The following is a 19,116-nucleotide window of genomic DNA, read 5'->3' as shown; positions in this document are numbered from 1 at the left end:
ATGGGGACTGTGAAGGCTGTGGGGGCTGTTAGAGCAATGGGGACTGTGAGGGCTGTGGGAGCTGTTAGAGCAATGGGGACTGTGAGGGCTGTGGGAGCTGTTAGAGCAATGGGGACTGTGAAGGCTGTGGGAGCTGTTAGAGCAATGGGGCTGTGAGGACTGTGAGGGCTGTGGGAGCTGTTAGAGCAATGGGGACTGTGAGGACTGTGAGGGCTGTGGGAGCTGTGAGAGCAATGGGGACTGTGAAGGCTGTGGGGGCTGTTAGAGCAATGGGGACTGTGAGGACTGTGAGGGCTGTTAGAGCAATGGGGACTGTGAGGACTGTGAGGGCTGTGGGAGCTGTTAGAGCAATGGGGACTGTGAAGGCTGTGGGAGCTGTTAGAGCAATGGGGCTGTGAGGACTGTGAGGGCTGTGGGAGCTGTTAGAGCAATGGGGACTGTGAGGACTGTGAAGGCTGTGGGAGCTGTTAGAGCAATGGGGACTGTGAGGGCTGTGGGGGCTGTTAGAGCAATGGGGACTGTGAGGACTGTGAAGGCTGTGGGAGCTGTTAGAGCAATGGGGACTGTGAGGGCTGTGGGGGCTGTTAGAGCAATGGGGACTGTGAGGACTGTGAAGGCTGTGGGAGCTGTTAGAGCAATGGGGGCTGTGAGGACTGTGAGGGCTGTGGGAGCTGTTAGAGCAATGGGGACTGTGAGGGCTGTGGGGGCTGTGGGAGCTGTTAGAGCAATGGGGACTGTGAGGACTGTGAGGGCTGTGGGAGCTGTTAGAGCAATGGGGACTGTGAGGACTGTGAGGGCTGTGGGAGCTGTTAGAGCAATGGGGACTGTGAGGGCAGTGGGAGCTGTTAGAGCAATGGGGACTGTGAGGGCTGTGGGGGCTGTGGGAGCTGTTAGAGCAATGGGGATCATGAAGGTTTTGAGGGCCATGGGGACAGTGGGGTCCATGAGGGTGGAATGTCCTGTCCCACTCAGTGGGCTCAGGAGAGGGTGGTTTGAGTTAATCTGGGCAGTGAATGGGAGAAACAACTAAATTCTCAGGTGGTTCAATAACAAACTTTGACTTGCAAACTTTAGAACATTAAGGTAGAATAAGGTATTTGGCAAAATGTAAAACAACATCCAGACTAAGGCACTTCAGGAACTTCAACTTACCCAGACACAACAAGGCAGGTAAGAAGGCATTGACTGGAATTTTTCAGTCAGGCTTACAATATATCTTAAGAAGGAGAAAAAAGGGACAGAAAAAAGGGAAACATCCTGTTTCCACCTCACTTCCCACCTGGTTGTTTTGAGCCTGTTAACTATTCCTCCATTCTCCTACATAAATTAATTTTTTTTTCCCCCAGTCAAGTCTGCTTTGTTCATGGCAATTCTTGGTGAGTGATATCATCCTGTCTTTAATCCAACCCACAGAACTTTTGTTCTATTTCTCTCTGTCCTGCCTAGCTGAGGCAAGGAATCATAGAGTGGGTTTGGGACACACCTGGGACCCAGCAGTGTCAGCCCACCATAGATATTTATCTGGTTTTTTGTGAAGTAGTTCTCAAAATAATGGGATGAGATTTGTTGAACTGATCATTCTTTTACCTGAAATACATTAAAACTGTGAGAGAGATTCATACATTTACTGGAATTCAGAATTGAGTAAGCTTCTGTGAATACATTTCTAATACTGTTGGTATTTCTTCTTTATGCATTTAGTTTCCCTTACTAAAAACCCAAAGACAAGATAAGGAGCCAAATATTATGTTGGACTCAATGATCTTAGAGGTCTATTTCAATCTAAATGATTCCATGATTTTATGTGTTCTTTGGTGGTTTCTCTTTAAAAAAATCACATGTACTTTACTGACATTCATTTTTTTCAGTGACTTAGATGTTCTGCATTTTAAAATGAACAATTTTGCATTTCAGCAGTAGATCTCTTGCCTCTAATTTATGAATTTTATAAAGTATATATTATATCTGTGTTTTAACATTACTGCAATGAATAGTACCCAGTTTTTCACATTTGGAACTGAATGCCAAAAAAATCCCTGTGCACAAACATGGTGTAGCTCAGGAATTTTTATGCTTGTTGCTCTCAGGAGTGGCTAATCAGGTAACGATGGCACCTAACTTTAGTCATGGTATCTCTCAAAAATGCAGAGAAAAGCCAGTAATGGCAATTATCATTCATCTCCTCTCACTGCACAGCTCCCAGAATTCAGACCCTTCTTTGATGGCTAGAAAGGGAAAACCAAAACTGATTATTTTAAACCTCCCTGCAAAAGCTATTGCTCCCTTTGCAGCACTGTTTCAAGTGCAATGTCAACTACTGTGAGCAGTAACTCTGCAGGGAGTGCAGTGGTTTCTTATGTAAATTTATGCAAAGGGTTTCTGCAATCCTAGCATGTGTTGTGCTCCTCAAACACACCACCAGGCACTTCCTGCTACTTGATGTGACAAAGGGAAGAGAGATTCCCCAGGTTTCACATAGCAAGGAAAAAGCCTGCAGAGTGCATGTACACAAACTAGAGACCCATGATCTGTGGTTGGTTTTGAAAGTCAGTAGAATTGGAAAACTCTGCTGGAACAAAGTTCTGCCATTGCCATGGATTACTTTTGGTGGAGCTCCTCCTTTAGAGAACACCAGGGTTGTCCTGAGTCTCCATATGATGCCTTGTGAAGGCTGACCTGGAACAGAGGTTGGACAGAGTTAAAGAATAAAGCAGGGATTTATTAAAAGGCCTCAATGGATGCACCTTGGGCAGCACAAGAGCCCAGCCAGGGCTGCACCCAAGGTGAACCAAAAAGGTCACAAAATGGACACCCGGTCACGGGGTCTCTCACTTTTATAAGTTCTGCTCCATTTGCATATTGGAGTTCATTGTCCAATTACAGCTTTAGCTGGTGAAATCCCATCCTGCTTGTTTTTCTCTCTTCATTTCACCATTGTTTATATTCTAAAATTTGGAACATTTGTCCTTGGTGCCCAGCTAGAGAAGGAATTGTTTTGTCTCCTTACTCTGTGAAGAGAGCTCACCATCCCCTCATATGAAGCTGAGAACTACAAACTAAAGCAGCACAGGATCTGAAAACTATAAAAGCTAAAACCTGAGGCATCACATATGCTCTGAAAGCAACAATGGCTACCTTCTTGAGTCAACTTCTAGTTCTACTCAGTGCAAAATCAGGAGTTGTTCATTGACAGCTGCTGTCAGGAAAGTTGGAGGATTCTTCTGTAGGAACCAACTATGGAGCTTTGAGATTATTGGTTTTGCATCAGTATCTTGGATTCTCCTCACCCCCACAAGAGCTGGTGTCTCACCAGTTCTGGCTATTCAAAGCTGTAAAAAAAGTCACTGGGAGTGAGGGCCAGACCGCAGTTTCATGAGGTGTGGGTTTTCAGTTGCTTTGAAATATAACTGATCCTCTGCAACTTGGATCACAATGCAGAACTCAAAACTATGGAAGGACAAAGGTAGGAAAAAAGCAGATGGGAAAACCCTGGCATTGCCTGTTAATAACCCTTGATCACTGCTTTCCCCCACTGTGGATGCACATAATTGTTAAAAATGCACCACTGCACTTTGAAAGTGTAATCACTGTAGCTCTGTACTTTTGCCAGGCTAAGTAATTCCGTGGCTTTCTAAAAAGGTGCTATTTTCATTTGAAACTGTGATGTTTTAAGCATGATATTTCAAAAATGGGTGGTGATTGATTAGTCATTAGTCTAATAATGGACTGCATCTACATTTTTCCTCCATCTTTATAATATTTTACATAATTCATTTGGATTAATTGGACATTAAAATCTTTTTCCTTGTAACCACTACAGCAGATTCACCCACCTCTGCCTGGATTCTCTTGGGATCCCTCTGCCCTGGCTCACTTCTGCTCCACAGTGGGATGGGGTGGCACAGGGAGAGGGCTCTGGATGTCTTGCCTGTGTTTCTCATTATTTTTATGGAGAGTATTTATGCATTTATGCAAGGTAATAACTCTCCTCAGGTTTCTGATATGCTTCATGCTGTAAATGTGGGAGATAATGACTCCTTCTCTTAAAAACATTCCCTTGAAGGTATATGAAATGGGGCACAGTTAAGTGATTTAGGACATGTCCCACAGGGAGCCTTAGAAATGCAGATTATTGGAGCCTCTCCATTTGAGGCAGCTGTTCCTCGTGTGGCCACCTTGCCTACTGGCACTTCATGGCAAGGAGTCCCCACCAGCTTTGTGCACACAGAACTAAGTTCCTTTTGCTGGGTTCAGAGACTGGGAGCCAGGCTGGCAGGACCAGTAAGAAACTCATCAGCCCTTTGTCATGGCTGAGCTCAAGAGATTCCCAGGAGTAATGGAAAGGGGCAGTAATTATCAAGCTTCTCTCTGGCTTGGAAGGGGCCTGCCATGGGTCTGTTGCCACTGGGGGTGATGAAAATGTCAAAGTCATCACAGGAGTCCCTTAAAACACAGCTCATCCAGTGCATCTGTCCTGGAAGCAAAGGATTGCAAAGCAGTGGACTTGTCATAGTGAAATGAGTTGCTGTTCAGTCACTGTTTTGCTTTTTTAAAAATATGTGCAAAAGGTGATGGAACAACTACTGACCTGCTTTCAGCTGTAAAGAGGATGCTCCTGGGAGGAGTCCACTGCAGTCTAAATGAGAGAAAACAGCCTGATGTGTTCATGTATTATAGATCTTTCTGCAATAAATCCAGAGGTGTCTTTATAAGCAAGAGACATAATTATGCAGATTTTTATCCTTCTCATGGGTGTGAAACAGCAGTTTTCAGGGAATATTTACCTCAAGTGTACCTGGTGATTAGTCCCATTGCTAATCATTAATATTTAGAAGGGAAAAATGCATTTTTTAAGAAAAGGGAAGAAAGAAATAGATTTTTAAAAACTTTGTGGAAGCTAAATAAATCTTTTCATTCCTGATGTAACAATTATTTGGTTTGTTGCAAATGTCAGTTGAGATTGGGATTGTGATGTATATGGAGCTGAGCATGTCCATTTTAATGGGAGGTATTCTGGAATACAAAGATGTTCATTGAGTTGGCAGGAAGGTAAAGAGTGGAGGATGTAACTGTGAAGGCAATTAAAGGACTTGCAAAGTCCTTTAAGTAGAGCCTGGAACAGAGCCAGTCTTTGGATGCAAACTAATTGAATCCTTGTATAAATTCTTTAATTACTCCAGCGTGCACACACGAAACAGTACCGGCTTGATTCTATAGACTAGGCAGCAAGTCTGACCAGTTTTATAGAATCATTCTACATGCCCTCTGATTAAAGGAGCTAATGCAACTGGGCTGAGCAGCAGCAAATGTAGTGTGAATGGAAATCAGAACAAGGGGAATCTGCTCTTGCACCTCTTCTCCTTGGAACTCATTGTCTCCTCCTTTTACATGTAGGAAATCAGTCAAGCCCTGATGGTCCACCATGCTGTTCAGTAAAATACAGCATCCAAAATACATCATAAAAAAGACTTTAGTGTGGCAAGAAACAACAAGAAGAAAACCATGAGCAAAGCAGGGGGTTCTTCCATGAATGGCTAAAATAATAACTGTAGCAGGGATGAAAAAGCCAAAAGCTCGCAGGAGAATTTAAAGTGATTCTGCCTTAAAAGCTTCTGAAAATGGCCCATGGCCAGATGGAAATGAGTTCATTTAACATATGACTTATCCTTTTCTTTTTCTTTGAATGGTGTATAACTCCAAATAATTTTTCAGCTTGGTTACAGCCCTGGTTTATTTCTTGCTATTGAAAAGTTGTTATCCCCCATCTCCAGCTCAGTTGATTTGGATAAGGTGTGGAATAGAGTGAAGCAGTGCTGAAGTGTAATAGCCAGCTCAGTAACAAAATCATTATGTGATGTTCTCAGTGAACAGCTGCCTCGGGATCGGTGATAATTAATGCATTTAGTAATAAGTCTGTGGGCAGAGTGTGTCAAGGCTGATCAAATACCTGTTTGTGTACATTGATATGTTGCCACCAGAAGTCTGTTTTCTTACTTCTGTTTCCTGATGAGGTGTGCTGTCTAATCACAGAAATCAGGCCAAATGCACTGCTGGCTGTTACATTTTACACACTTTTTGTTTATACCAGGCCTCTGGGAGGAAATTGTTGAAAGGTCTGCAGGCTTGTGACAGCAAGAATTAGTTATCTTTGCCAGTGAGACAGTGTGTGAACCCTTTGGAGCAGAACCATCTTGTCTAGGCCACCCGGCACACAGCACAACGGGATTATCCCAGGATAGGTTTCTCCAGCACTGCTGCTATTCAAGGATCAGAGGGTTCATCCTTTCTAGTGTGGCCACAGATCCCAGAATCACAGAATAGTCTGAGCTGGAAGGGATGCCCAAGGATCATCGAGTCCAACTCTTCAGTGAGTGGCCCATGCAGGGACTGAACCCACAGCCCTCGGCCCTGACCAAGTGAGCCCAGAATGAGTGAGGGTAGTGCCATGCATCTGGCACCTACAAACAGTTGGACTGTGTAAATTCCTGCCAGAGAGGAGCTTTGTTCACCTCAGGGGTCTGTAGTAGCAATGGGGGAAAGTGAACATAGCAGAGAATGAGATGGTAGCATTGTGAGGAAGGGAGGAATGGATCTTCTCTTGTGATATGCCAGCTACTGTAGCAAAATTAATGAATAGAAGGGAAAACCTGTAATACAAGTAAACTAGAGTGTTTTCCTCATAATTATGCCACTAGTAACAATGCTCACATCAGGGCCAGTGAGAAGGTCAAAGTCAGCTCTCCATTCTCAGTCACTTTGCAGCAGGACTGTCTCTGATCAATGTTTGCATAATATCTGTTCCAGGGACACATCCTCAGTGCTGTTATGATCCATCAGCTGGGCAGTGCTGTTACTTACAGGAGAAATGTCATTGAAAATCCATGGGTGCAACTGTGGCTGACACAAGGAGCAGTCACAGAGCAGCCCCTGGAGTGTCTCCTGTAACTACCCTGAGTGGATTATGTGCAGTCTCACCCAGGTGGGCTGGCTGGCCATTGATCTGGGTCAGAACTGCTGAGCTACCAAAGCTGTAATTAAGCAGCATTTATTGAACTCATTTATTGGACACATACAAAACAAGTGGGAAGGCATGCATTTCTAAACCAAACCAAATCTACCACTCACACACACCCCCCAAAAATAATTTTTTGTTGAAATGTCTCTCTGGATAGAAAAATATCCAGAGTAAAATGCAATCTATGTCAAAATCATATTAAAGAATATGAAATAGCAGGTGTAAAGGATACTGGTGATTTCCAAAGTGGGCCATTGCTAGAGATGGATATAAGCTTTACAGAAGGAGCTGGAAAAGAGAGGCTGGTGAAGTGTGAAGAGCTGGTCCAGAGGCCAAGAATTTATGCTGGGGAATGGAGGGATCTTTGTACACACATAATCATTTCCTCTTCCCTTTACTGGAGTGATGGGCAATGACCTATGGGAAGGAGACATCCCACTCTGTAGTTACTCCTGTGTGCCAGCTCCATCAACACCTCTGCTCAGCTGAGATGTGCATCTCTAGCCCCTCTGAATGTGAGATCATTCCAAAATTGGTGTCACTTTGGCAGGAGTTGCTTTATAAACATCAGCAGTGGGTGCATGCATAATTAATCCAGGCTCAATGCTATCTGAAAAGGATGAGAAGGAGAGAAGGAAGGGCTAATTATTTATAGTCCAAGAAAAGAATGTCCAAGTGGGATGTGGATGGCACAGTAATTGAAATGCATCAGGGACAGGCAAGAAGGGAGTTTTGCTGCAAAACCCCACTTTTCTTTAACCTAAAGGACACAGGTTGCTGGTGAACAAGCACTTTTATACTCCTATTATACTCATGGGCTGCTTTGGATCAGCAGCATGAGGTGGATGGGGGAATTGCTGCTGATGTGGAATTTAGCACTTGTAACACAGCAAATGCATGAAAACATTGCTTGTAAGAGGAAGGGACTGGATTTGATGACTCTCCAAGTCTCATATCCACAATGATGGGGTTTTTTTTTCTCCACATTAAGAATTTGCTTTTCTGAGATCCAGTTCTAGCCATACAACAGTTTGGAGTGTAGGTGTTGTATTTTGGAGTTTTTTATTGTTTGTTTCCTGACCAGCCTGCTTGCCCTCATCCTTTGTACAGGCTGAAGTTGCTGGAAAGATCCAGATGAAATGAAGGGGAATTCAGTGGGCATAGCTGGTGAGACAGTTCAAAGAAAGAGCCATGATGTTCGTGGCACTGTGTTGAGTGCGGTATAGTTGTGGTTCCTGATTTTTTTTTGCAAAACAGCAGGTGCTGAGAGCCTGGCTGCTGAATTCTCTAAGCAATAATTATTTTGCTTCTTGGTGTTAAGTCTGTATTAGTCCCTGTAACAAGCCAGAATGGAGTTTTGACATTTAGATCTCCTCCAAATGAACCTGAAGATTTCATTTTACTTACACCAGGGTAGTGTTTTGCAAGCCATTAGTTTCTAGTTGAGAAGCTGATGGATATTTTAAGATCTTAAATCCCCTGTTTGCTAGAAAACACCACACATTTTATTGCAGGTACTATTCATGTGGAAGATGTAAAAAATATATATTTTTTTTAAATCATGGATGCAGTATCTCACCCATGTTTCAGCTGATTTTTAGTCCCGTACCATTGTGATTCCCCTTCCAAACAATATTCTTTAATATACTCTTGTGTTTACATAAATTGTAAAAGACATTGATAAGTGTGAGTGCACACCAGCTGAGCTGCCTTAGGGATTTGAATCTTTATTTAGGGGGTTCAAATGAAAAGTAAATGTTTCTACATGGGTAGCTGGGCAGCTCTTTCTGTTCTAGTGGGAGGAATTAGCTAAACAAAGTTATGTTTGGGCATCCTTTACCCTTCCTTCTTTGATTTTTGCATTTATTTATATGCTACATAATAAAAAACTCTTTTTAGGGTAGAGGTTTGTTTTTTGGTTTTTTGAGGGGGGAGGTTGGGTTGTTTTGGGTTTTTTTGGGTGGAATAGGGTGTATTTTGATTGGGGTTTTTAGTTTTGGTTTTTTGTTTGTTTGTGGGGGTCTTGTTTGTTCCTTTGTTTTGGTTTTAGTTAATATTGAACAGAGACATGGGAGACATGGTCCTGCTCTCTTTCCTTGCATAGTCCCTGTGTGCTTCTGGCTCATTGGAAGGAGGGAGTTTCTCACAGAATCACAGAATATTCTGAGCTGGCAGGGATCCAGAAGGATCATCCAATGCAGCCCTGAAGTGAATGGGGAGTTGTCCCTTAGCATGTCTGTGGAATACACAGCAGGGAAGGAGTGTCTGTTCTGCTCTCATCTCACTCTTCACATGGAAAACATGTGAAAATCAGGGCTACAAGGCCAATCCTGTGGCTGTGTGGGAAGAAAATAACCACAAGGCCAGTTCTTAGTGGACACTGGTGTCAGAATTCAAGATGACATTTTTCTCCTTTGTACTTCCAGTTTCTCCTGAATTGGTCTCTTTAGAAGTCACGTTGTCTCCGTTGCTATTCAAGCCAGCAGAGCTGATAAGAGGCTGTGATAACCTCACATATAATAGCTGATTTATTTCTTTATTTAGATTCAGTTGCTGGGTGTGGCTGCCTTGTGCCAGAGGCTTTGCTGCTGGCAGAGGACAGAAGCAATGCCTTGACTCTGTTTCCATCTCTGGCAGGGGGACAGCATTGCTTCCTGTGACTCCTCGGGCGTGCTGAAGCTCTGGGACATGCGGATGCTGCTCCCTGTTCTCTCCATCGACGCGGGTCCCCATCCTGCCAACCAGGTGGCCTTTCATCGCTCTGGTAGGAGTCTAAAACAGCTTTTCCCCCATAAAACACGGGTTGTTTTGCAATCTCTCTAATCTCTCTCCAGTTCTGGAGGCAGATAACATGTGTGAAGCAGCACAGATGTGGTAATTTTGAAGAAGAAATGCCTGATTGTGGCAATGATCAATATGTTTGTTTTCTATGGGCTAAACTGCCAAATTGGACTGCTGCTCCATTTATATAAAATGAATAATGCACGATAAAAAAAGAGTACAATTAATTGCAACAGTATTACATAAAATACAGAACTGATCAATGGGAGTAAAAAGCTTTGTGAGATTACCTATGTTCCAGTGGTGTTTATTCCCCATTACTGTTTGTTCTTTTAGTTGCTAATTCTGGAGTTGCATTTCATAACACTCTTACAAAGTCCTCTTACAAGTGCCTCAGAACTTCATCGTGCTGACAGGGCTGCTTACTAGGCACAGGAATTGAATTAAGCAGTTATTTTTTCATCATCAACCATGTATTACCATGTCAGCAGTACTGTGAGTGCACATTGCATTTTCATTTGAAGAAGGGCCATTCTAAAACATTTTTGTTTTAAAACAATCTTCAGTTCCAAAGCACAGACAGAGCATTCCTGTTGCAACTCAGAATTAGATCCTAGCTTAGGAAATGGTTTTACTCAAAGCCAGTGCAACATGATATAATACAACAATATATAACATAATATATATAGGCACATTGAAAAATAAGTATACATTTGTATTATGTGTTCATAAAGCATAAAGCTTTGATAGAATTTGAGGGATGATAAGGAATCATTAAAGAAAAATAATAGGATGATATTTTGTCATAATGACCCACATACTGTAGAATGCATATTATCAATATATTGAGTCCCTTGGAAGGAAACTTTGACATCAAATTCCATATTATCTGTGTAGTGATTTCATGGATCTCTCTGCTGTATCATTGAATAAGGTGCTTGCATTTTCCAAGGGAGAAAAAATATATTGGCAGTGTCCAGTTTTGGGCAGTTTCCCAAAGACACGTTTAACCACTATTGTATTTATGTGTGTAATTTGGAATAAGTGCCCATTTTTTGTTCAGGAGGATTTGAAGAAGTTTTGCATCTTTGTTTATGGTGTATAATGTTGGGTCATTTGCAGCGGAACCACACCCCTGAAAAATGCAGTTGTAATATTTCTGCCAGATGGGAACTTTCCATTAGAAAGGTTATCAGCTTCAGGTAATCTAAATGGGCACATTTTCCCATCATTTGGACAAAATCCCAAATTTTCTCTGCAGGAGTAACCACACAAGAGATATCAGATTGGGGTGGATGGTCACAGAGAGGCAGAATGCAAAAGGATGGAATTCCAGCTGGCTGAAGATAGGCAAATACCTGGCTGAGACACTGTACCTGCTGCAAGAGGGACAGAGTAGATAAAATATATCCTGTGTTTAACAGCCTGTTGGGAATGGGACATCTGCCTCAGTCAGGACCTCTGCCTGTGGAGCAGCTTGTGTTGATTTTCCTTATCAAAACATGGCTCAGTTTCCAGCTGTGTCCCTCAGTCTCTCTGGCTGATGTTACAGCACCCAGTGTAAAATACTTGACTGCATTAATAGTCAGAGGCACAAATTGTTCAGCTCTTACAGGTGGATTTAATTACTAGATTAGAGAGCCGTGGTTGAGCAGGTTTTTTTCTTCTGCCCAATAATGATTTAAATGAAAGTTAATAATGATAGAAGAGGTTTATGAAAAGTTTGGCAGCATCAGCAAACAAGATTGAGGTTGGAGATAGGAGGGTCCCAGCTAATGGAAGAATTTGTTTTGTTTTCCTTTGTATTGTTTTCAAGTAATTATCTTTGCAAATGCAGTGTAGACAAGCACATCTTAGCTTTTGTTTTTAAGTGGTGTTACCTTTGTGGGTTTGACATGCACCAGGAAGAGTTGTGCACCAGGAAGAGTTGTGACTTACTGGGGTTCTCCCATTGGCATTTTTGGGGATGAGCCTTGCTGGCTCCAGTGATCCATGGCTGTTCTGGGCCTAAATGCCTGAGCAGCACTGTTAGTTAAATAGCAGCCTAAAGTCATATCCTGCTTGATCAGAGCCACACTCAGATCTTAGATAAATTACTGACAACAGTTGTGTATAAATCTTTCTGCTTCAGCTGCGCTCTGCCTCAGCTTTTCTTTAGCTCAGCTTAAAGGTGGACTTTTTCATACTTGTGAATAAACAGAAAATAATTACATTAGTAATTACCACTGCACTTCATGGGGATTTTCTGCTTTGTCCTGTGCTTTCTGCAACAAGCTCATGGTCTTTCAGTGAGAGGTGGTGATGGAGCTGCCTGGGACTCAGCCTACTGGTGGTAATGCTCTTCAATACTGTGTTTAATATCTGAAATTTTTTTCTGATGTCATACACAATTAACATGTCCTTTGAATTCTGCATGCTGTGAATGGCTGACCAGAGTTACTGAGCAAGATGGACCACAGAATAACTGATTTTTAAACTAAGTTCACTTTTACTTTTTTATATCAAGTCAACAGCATCTCCACATGCACATATTCTTGTGTAGCATTCATGCATCCCTGGAGCACCCTCTCATCACTACCTTTAGTGTTTGCAGTTGCAGTTTAGAAAATGTAAATGAGATTAATCACAACCCAGCATTGCATATGTAAGAGAAGGTGCAGGAGGTTCCAGCTTGTGTGCTATGAGGTATTTATTAATTATCACAGCACATTAAAACAAACAAACCAAACAAGCCCCACTTCACAGCAACAATCCAAAATCAAGAGCAGTTACAGTAAGGCTGAGGGCAAGCAAATAATATTTGGAGAAATGCACTGTTTTAATTTGAGCTCTGGAGATGCAGTGAGGTGTTAACATTTAACCTGCCTCCATCCAGGCTGGGCTGTGCTGCTCTCAGCATGAACAAATAACCTCTCCATGCTTCTGACCATTCCCAAGGGCTATAAGTGTGTGTCTTATCCTGAGAAAAAGTAAATCAAAAGAAGGTAAAAGCTGTAAATGAATGTGAAAGTTGAGAAATGGCAGGATCAAGATTATCTTGTGATGCAAACCTTTTATTTTCGGAGACAACATTTCTAGGGATGCAAGAGACACGTTGACAGTGAACAGATGGTACCACTGTCAGCCATGGTGGGGTCAGGGCAACTGCTCAGTGTTGCTCTCTGAAAGGAAGCTTCATTTGCCTAATTACACATCACATGACATCACCCAGCACCATAACTACAAGACAAACATTGGTGCAATGGCTGGCAATTGTTTGCTGTTCCCCTGCAGTTGTTCTTGGTGTCAAATAGCAGAGACAAATTTTCATCTCTATATTACCACCCTTTTACTGAACACAGAATTATTGATAGGATTTCTGGGATGTTATTGCTGGAGCATTTTCAATATTTGCACTTGATATTGTTTGGGCTATTATTGATAATGTTAAAGCTACAAACAATTCCCACATGGAGGGGGGCATGGAGGTTAGAGCTCAGATGGTTTCCACTGATACTGAGACATCAGGTGAAGTTCCAAAATTACAGTTTTCACTGTATCCCTAATCTGATAACAATCTGTGTGCTCAGAACAGAACTAGCAGATGTAGTCCTTGCAGATCAATCTTGCAGTGAGGTGCCCTCTCAATTTTCTCTTAGATTTCCTCAATTTTGGTTGGTGTATTGACTGCAAAGACAAGCTGGTGTTAAGGTGACAGCCAGGTGTTTTTCTTTGCTCCTTCTTTCCTCTTTTCCTTCATGCTTTTGATTAATTGATACCCCTTAAGTGGCACTGAGGAGATAAAGCTTCATCTTGGTAGGGTTGAGAGTTTTCTAGGATGGAATAAGTTCTCCTTTGCTGGGAAGCCTACAGTGGATTTTGGGGTTAGAGGCTGAATCAGCAGTGGCTGCACCTGTAACTTGCAGATCTCAGGAGGTGACTGTGGCCATTATGTCCACATATAAAGAGAACTGGAACAGGACAAGATCTCTACCCTTTGCTTTTTTTGCAGTTTCTGGAACTTACTTTCTGTATTTGTCTCCTTTTGATTACAGTTAAAGTCACACTTGATGGGAGAAGAATCCTCTAGCACAGAATTTAGCAGTAATCTCTTTAGAGGCATCTGATTTTGTCCACATAGAGCAATTATGTGCTGACTTAATGTGTGTTTTTCCCTATGCCTCCCATTTCTGACTCAAAAGCTTTTTTCATTACAACACTTTATTGCTCTGTGTTCTTTAATCTCCAAGGCAGATTACTTGATAACATCAATTGATTCCTTAGGGTGCTTTTCCCCTTGTGGTTCAATGCCTGAGTTCCTGCCTCAATTCTGACTATGTATATGCTGTCACAGGTAATACAGCCTCAACTTGGGTAATTTTTACTTGATTGAAGTTCTTGACAATTAACACAACCTTCTGATCACTGATTCTGGGTATTGAGAAAAAACAAACCATGAAGGATTAAACAATTGTTAAAGTAAGTGCTTTTTCTCCCCCTTCCCCAGTCTCACCATGAGCCAAACATCTCTCCTTCCCCCTTCCTGCTTTCTTCTTACTTTGTTTTTGCTGTGGGCTGTGCTCCATCATCCCAATTCCTTTGGTGCAGCAACAGGGGATGCAGGAGGAGTATAATTCTTTGGATTTGTACTGGCACTTGCCCTTTCACTCAGACAACTCCCAGTTCTGTTTACTACTCAGTTCAGACTTGCTACAGTGCTGTAACTCCTCCTGACAGGGCAGCAAGGTGACCAAGCTGTGGTTCTGGAGCACATCTTTTAAGTCTTTGAAAGGTTTGCTCTTTACATAGAGAATTGAGACTTATTTTGCTGCCTGCTTTGCTTCTTCTTATTTTGCTGCCTGATTTGCAAGGACTACAGCTGCTAGTTCTGTTCTGAGCACACAGATTGTTACCCTTTTTCAAGTCCATTTGTAATTGCACATCATTTGTTCCTCTCCTTGTTCCCATCAGGAATTGCTTCATGTCTGTCCCTTCAGAACCATTTGTCTCCTATGGTCAGCATTCCAAGATCTGTGGGTTTTCCCTGTATCCCTATACACCCATTCTGTACTAAGCATTCATATGGTCTGTTTCTTTTGAATATAATTGATCCACATGCTCACAGATTTTGCTTAATGAGCACAAATGCAGCCACCTGCATATCTTAGTTTGCCATTTATTATTCGATAATCAGCACTTTTAGGTCATCTTCACTTTCCTCTTGGCTTCAGCTCATATGCAAGTGCTATGTCAGGGCTGTGTGTCTGATCTGTGTCTGCCTCCTCTGGCCAAGTAGGAGTCAGGGAAACCTCCCTTTCTTTCCTTCCAAAAGGGGATAGGGCTGAACACCAAACTCAGGCCTTTTGCTTTACACAGGCAAGTTTCAAGCAGTGATGGCTCTCCATTTCTCTTTTGTCTTGTCCTTCCCTCTCTGGTTCTATTTCTCTTCAGTCTAAACTTGAGTATCCCTTTATAAAACTCCCCTTTAAAGCCTGTGATACATGTTTGGTCCATGTTTGAATGTGGATCCCAACTTTAAACTCATGGGTGGAAGATAAAATTTCAGGTCCATTTATTGACCAGGCTGTTTTTATAAAAGCCAAAGATTTTCCAAAGTGATTCCTTGGAGAGAAGGAGTACTGGTGGGCTGGTTCACCTCAGCCACACTGGGAAAAAGGTTTAGTCCTTTGTGCCTCCGGGTGAAATCCCTGCTTTGGCAGAGCAGATGCTGTTGCCCCAACTGTGTGCTGTTTGTCAGTGCCCCAATATTGATGTTTTGTCCCTAGGTAGCCCTCCCAGCCCACGTGTTTGCAGTGGTGAATCCATTAGTGGGCTCCCTGGGGAGATGCCAGCATGGTGTGAGTTGGTTTATACAAGCCATGACCTATTTTCCAGCCCTGATCATGCTGCTTTGCCTCAGAAGTCAGATCAACAACACGTCCCTGTCAGCCCCTTTCCCTGAGGAGCGCTTACAGCGTCTGGTGACCATCCTTAATTACTCCTATGGTCAGCATGGGAATAAAAGGATGTGCTGCAAGACTGAATTATTCAACAATAATTCCTTGTCTCATAATTCTCACTCCTTCCCTCTCTGCTGCTGTATGCCATTTTTCTCATTCACAACATCTGTTTTCCTGATCATAAAAATTCTTTAATTTGGAGGCAATGGGCAGATTGGACTTACACAAATAAGAGCTGATTGACAGATCGTTTTGTCTCCTTGTTTCATGGGGTAGGAAACTATCACTCTCCTTATTCCTGGCTGTTGCAGTTTGCCAAAGGGAAAAAGCTGGCAATGAATTTTCCCCCTTTGTTGAATCAGGGGGAGAGTTGTGCTGTGCAGTATTTCTGTTGTGTCGTGGCCATTTTTCAATACAAGCAAACGCCACAATATTTAAATATGCTGGAAGGGAAAGAAAAGGGATTCTTAAAATATACGACTTTATTTTCAGTACAGACATAATTTAAAATGTATGAAATATTTGTCCTTTGGAAAGGAAAGGGAGGTGGCTTGGAACTCCTTTATTTTACATTTTTTGCCCTGATTGCAGATAGTGTTTTGTCTCTGGCTGTGTTTGCTGAGCTAATGAGGGTGGGGACTGTGCTACTGCAGGCAATTGCTTTGAGCACTGAGCACTTTGAAGAGATTAGCCCCATTGATATTCCCTTCATCTTTGTTAGAGGGGCATGCTTCCTTCCCTGGAGTGCCAGGAGATGGACAGCTATTTAATAGAGCCAGCCTTTTTCAAGTACAGGCTGTACTCCTGAATATCCCCATCTCCCTTGCCTGCAGATTTCCCACAGAAAAACAATGTTCTGGAAGCCAGGGTTGTTCCTCATTAGAGCAATATATTGACCTGATAGGGGGGGTTTGGAGGACCTCAGGTTGACTGGGTTATCATCTGTCTGGTTAAATGTTATTCTTCAAGGAGAAGCAACAGTTCCAGCAGTTCAGGCAGACAGCCAAAACATGGGGATGAGCAAATTGTTTGTTCCAAGAGTAAATGAAGGGAATGTCCACATGAATTTTGCCATCCTTGTATTAAACTAACAGAAGCTGAAAATTGGAGCTTTATTCATCCCAAGTGGGGCATAACTGATCAAAATTTTGATTCTCCAGCAGCTATCTACAAACTGAATTAAAATGGCTTGCAAGAAGTTGGCTTTTTTTCTAATCTCATTTTAACTCGGCACAAGTCTTAAAATAATAATGTATTCAACCTCTCATCTCTAACATTTACTGCTTTTGTAACTTTAACAGGTTCATGGATTCTATTTTATATTATTGTTTATATTAATTCCAGCTCACAGAGTGCTGCAATTAGCCCATTCCCCCTTTGAATGTATTTACAGTGATAAAAGAGAACTCCTTACTTTCACTTAGACTGCACAGCTCCATCCCAAGCCTGGCTTAGATACAAGAGCTTCATCTCCTGATTAACTTACTCCTGCAGACAGTCAGGGATGAAGGACCTCTGAAAGTCATCACAGCTTTTCTTCCATGAAAGCTCCTCTTAAATATCGACAGCTCTCCAGGTCCTGTGTTTTGAGTACAGCATCTGTATGTAAAGAGAGGATCAATAGTGCATTCATCATTCATATGCTGTAATAAAGGAATGGGATTTCTGAAATATTGGGTTAGTATTTGTGGGTCCTTTCTGTGTGTTAAATATGGAAGGTGGAATGGCCATGGCCTTCTCTGCCAAGGACTGGATGGGTCAGGCAATCTGCAAGGGGACAGCCATTTGCATCTTTGTCACTGCCAAAATGAAACATAAATTCATCAGTAATCGAGAGCCATTAGTTAGCTGGGAGCTTTGTGGGCTGACCCCAGCTTGTGTTGGGAGTGGAGAAAACACATTTAGGAAAACAGAGCACCTGGGTAGTTTTGTTTAAGGGAAGCAAACCCTGAGAGAAAGAGTCCAGAGGGGCTGGGATGCTTTGGAGAAAAAAGTAATCCTTGTGACTGCCTAAGTAACTCAAGTATGCTGTTTCAAACATGAGGATAATTTAGGGAATTTGGTCTGTTCACCCACTGTTCTTTTCCCTCTTAGAAAGCAAAGTATTTCATATTTTAGATTAAAACTTGGAGATGATATGTCAGTTCCATAAAAAAAAAACATTTAAAACTGTCCATGACCAGCATTTTTCTTTCTCCATTGTGGGGGTAAAAACTATGCCAGTCTGTGCTGAGTTGGAATAACACACTTTCAGTAACTCAAAACTTACCTTTTTAGCAAATGTTCTCTTTTTTCAATATTCCTTTTTTAAAGTAACTAAAGTGCAAAAGAAAATTATTCACCTTCAGATACGTGTATTGTGATGACCAAGAAAGTTTTGATTCCTTGAACAGCTCCTCCACTTGGTAAATGGAATATATTAATGAGCTAGATCTTTTCAGAGCTTGGAAAGTGGCACTTCTTTTCAAGAAAGAGATCATCTTTGAATTAAAAGTATGCTGTCCTTAGCCTTTTTTTATTTTTATTTTATTGACAAATTGTCCCAGGAGCTAAAGTGCATAATCATCAATAACAAGTGATCCATGGGGCTATGCAAAATATATTGATTAACAATATAATCTCCATACAGCTGTCCTAGCAGTGCTTGTTATTTTTTATGGGCCAATCTGGGAGTCCTGCTTGCATTTCAAGGGGCAGGTGGAGGGAGGTGAGTGAGACCAAGTTCAGGGCATCTCTGCAGTTGCCTGGCAGCATCTTTGGTGAAAAGGGAAAAATGCCACCAGTTGCTCCCACCACAGGATGCACAGCCTCCTTTTGTCAAGCCTGTATGGGTACAAAGTAAACCCATTTCCTTGAAAGGAATTCAAAGCCTGAGACAAAATCCTCTTTGTCATGAAAGCATGATTTTAATTTGTTTTTAAGGCTGTTCCACTACTAAGAAAATCCTGATTTAGATGCCTTTGAGGCATTTAACTTAGACTTATGCAGAGCTATTCCTCAGAGAAAATTGGATGTAATTTTAGGATTAGGTAACTGACCTAGGAATGAGAAAGAGAGGGAGAGAGAGTGCAAAGCTTGCATATCCACTTTGTCCAGATGGATATTCACTAGGAAACCTTCAAACTGCTCATAAATATTGCCTGTCCTTTTGTAAAGGCTCCCACCAGCAAGCCCATGGTCATTTCCTGGACAGAAAGAGGTTTTGCATTGAAACTTTTGGGCAACTAAATAAAGTATTTTATTTCCTGTTCTTTTTCTGTGGCAAAATATTATACATAATGATGAATGGGAAAATGAGCAAGGAAAGAAGTTCTATAAACAGCCTCCAACGCCTGACTTGAATATTTGAGCTGTTTGTTTGGGGTTTTTTTTCCTCTGGAG

At 42.0% G+C, this 19,116-nt stretch overlaps 1 protein-coding gene across 2 annotated transcripts in view; it reads left to right on the top strand.

Annotated features, from left to right (window-relative positions):
• Positions 1-19,116, top strand: part of SPAG16 (sperm associated antigen 16) — a 374,434-nt gene that overhangs the window by 258,615 nt on the left and 96,703 nt on the right. For both annotated transcript variants that reach the window (XM_071434327.1, XM_071434326.1), the window contains one exon: positions 9,653-9,779. In XM_071434327.1, coding sequence (XP_071290428.1) covers positions 9,653-9,779 — 127 coding nt within the window. The remainder of the gene's footprint in view (positions 1-9,652; positions 9,780-19,116) is intronic.

The sequence above is a fragment of the Agelaius tricolor genome, unplaced genomic scaffold, assembly GCF_023055355.1.
Source record: "Agelaius tricolor isolate 1412-34295 unplaced genomic scaffold, bAgeTri1.0.p SCAF_10, whole genome shotgun sequence".
In the NCBI taxonomy this organism is placed as follows: Eukaryota; Metazoa; Chordata; class Aves; order Passeriformes; family Icteridae; genus Agelaius; species Agelaius tricolor.
This window is presented reverse-complemented; position numbering and strand designations above follow the sequence as displayed.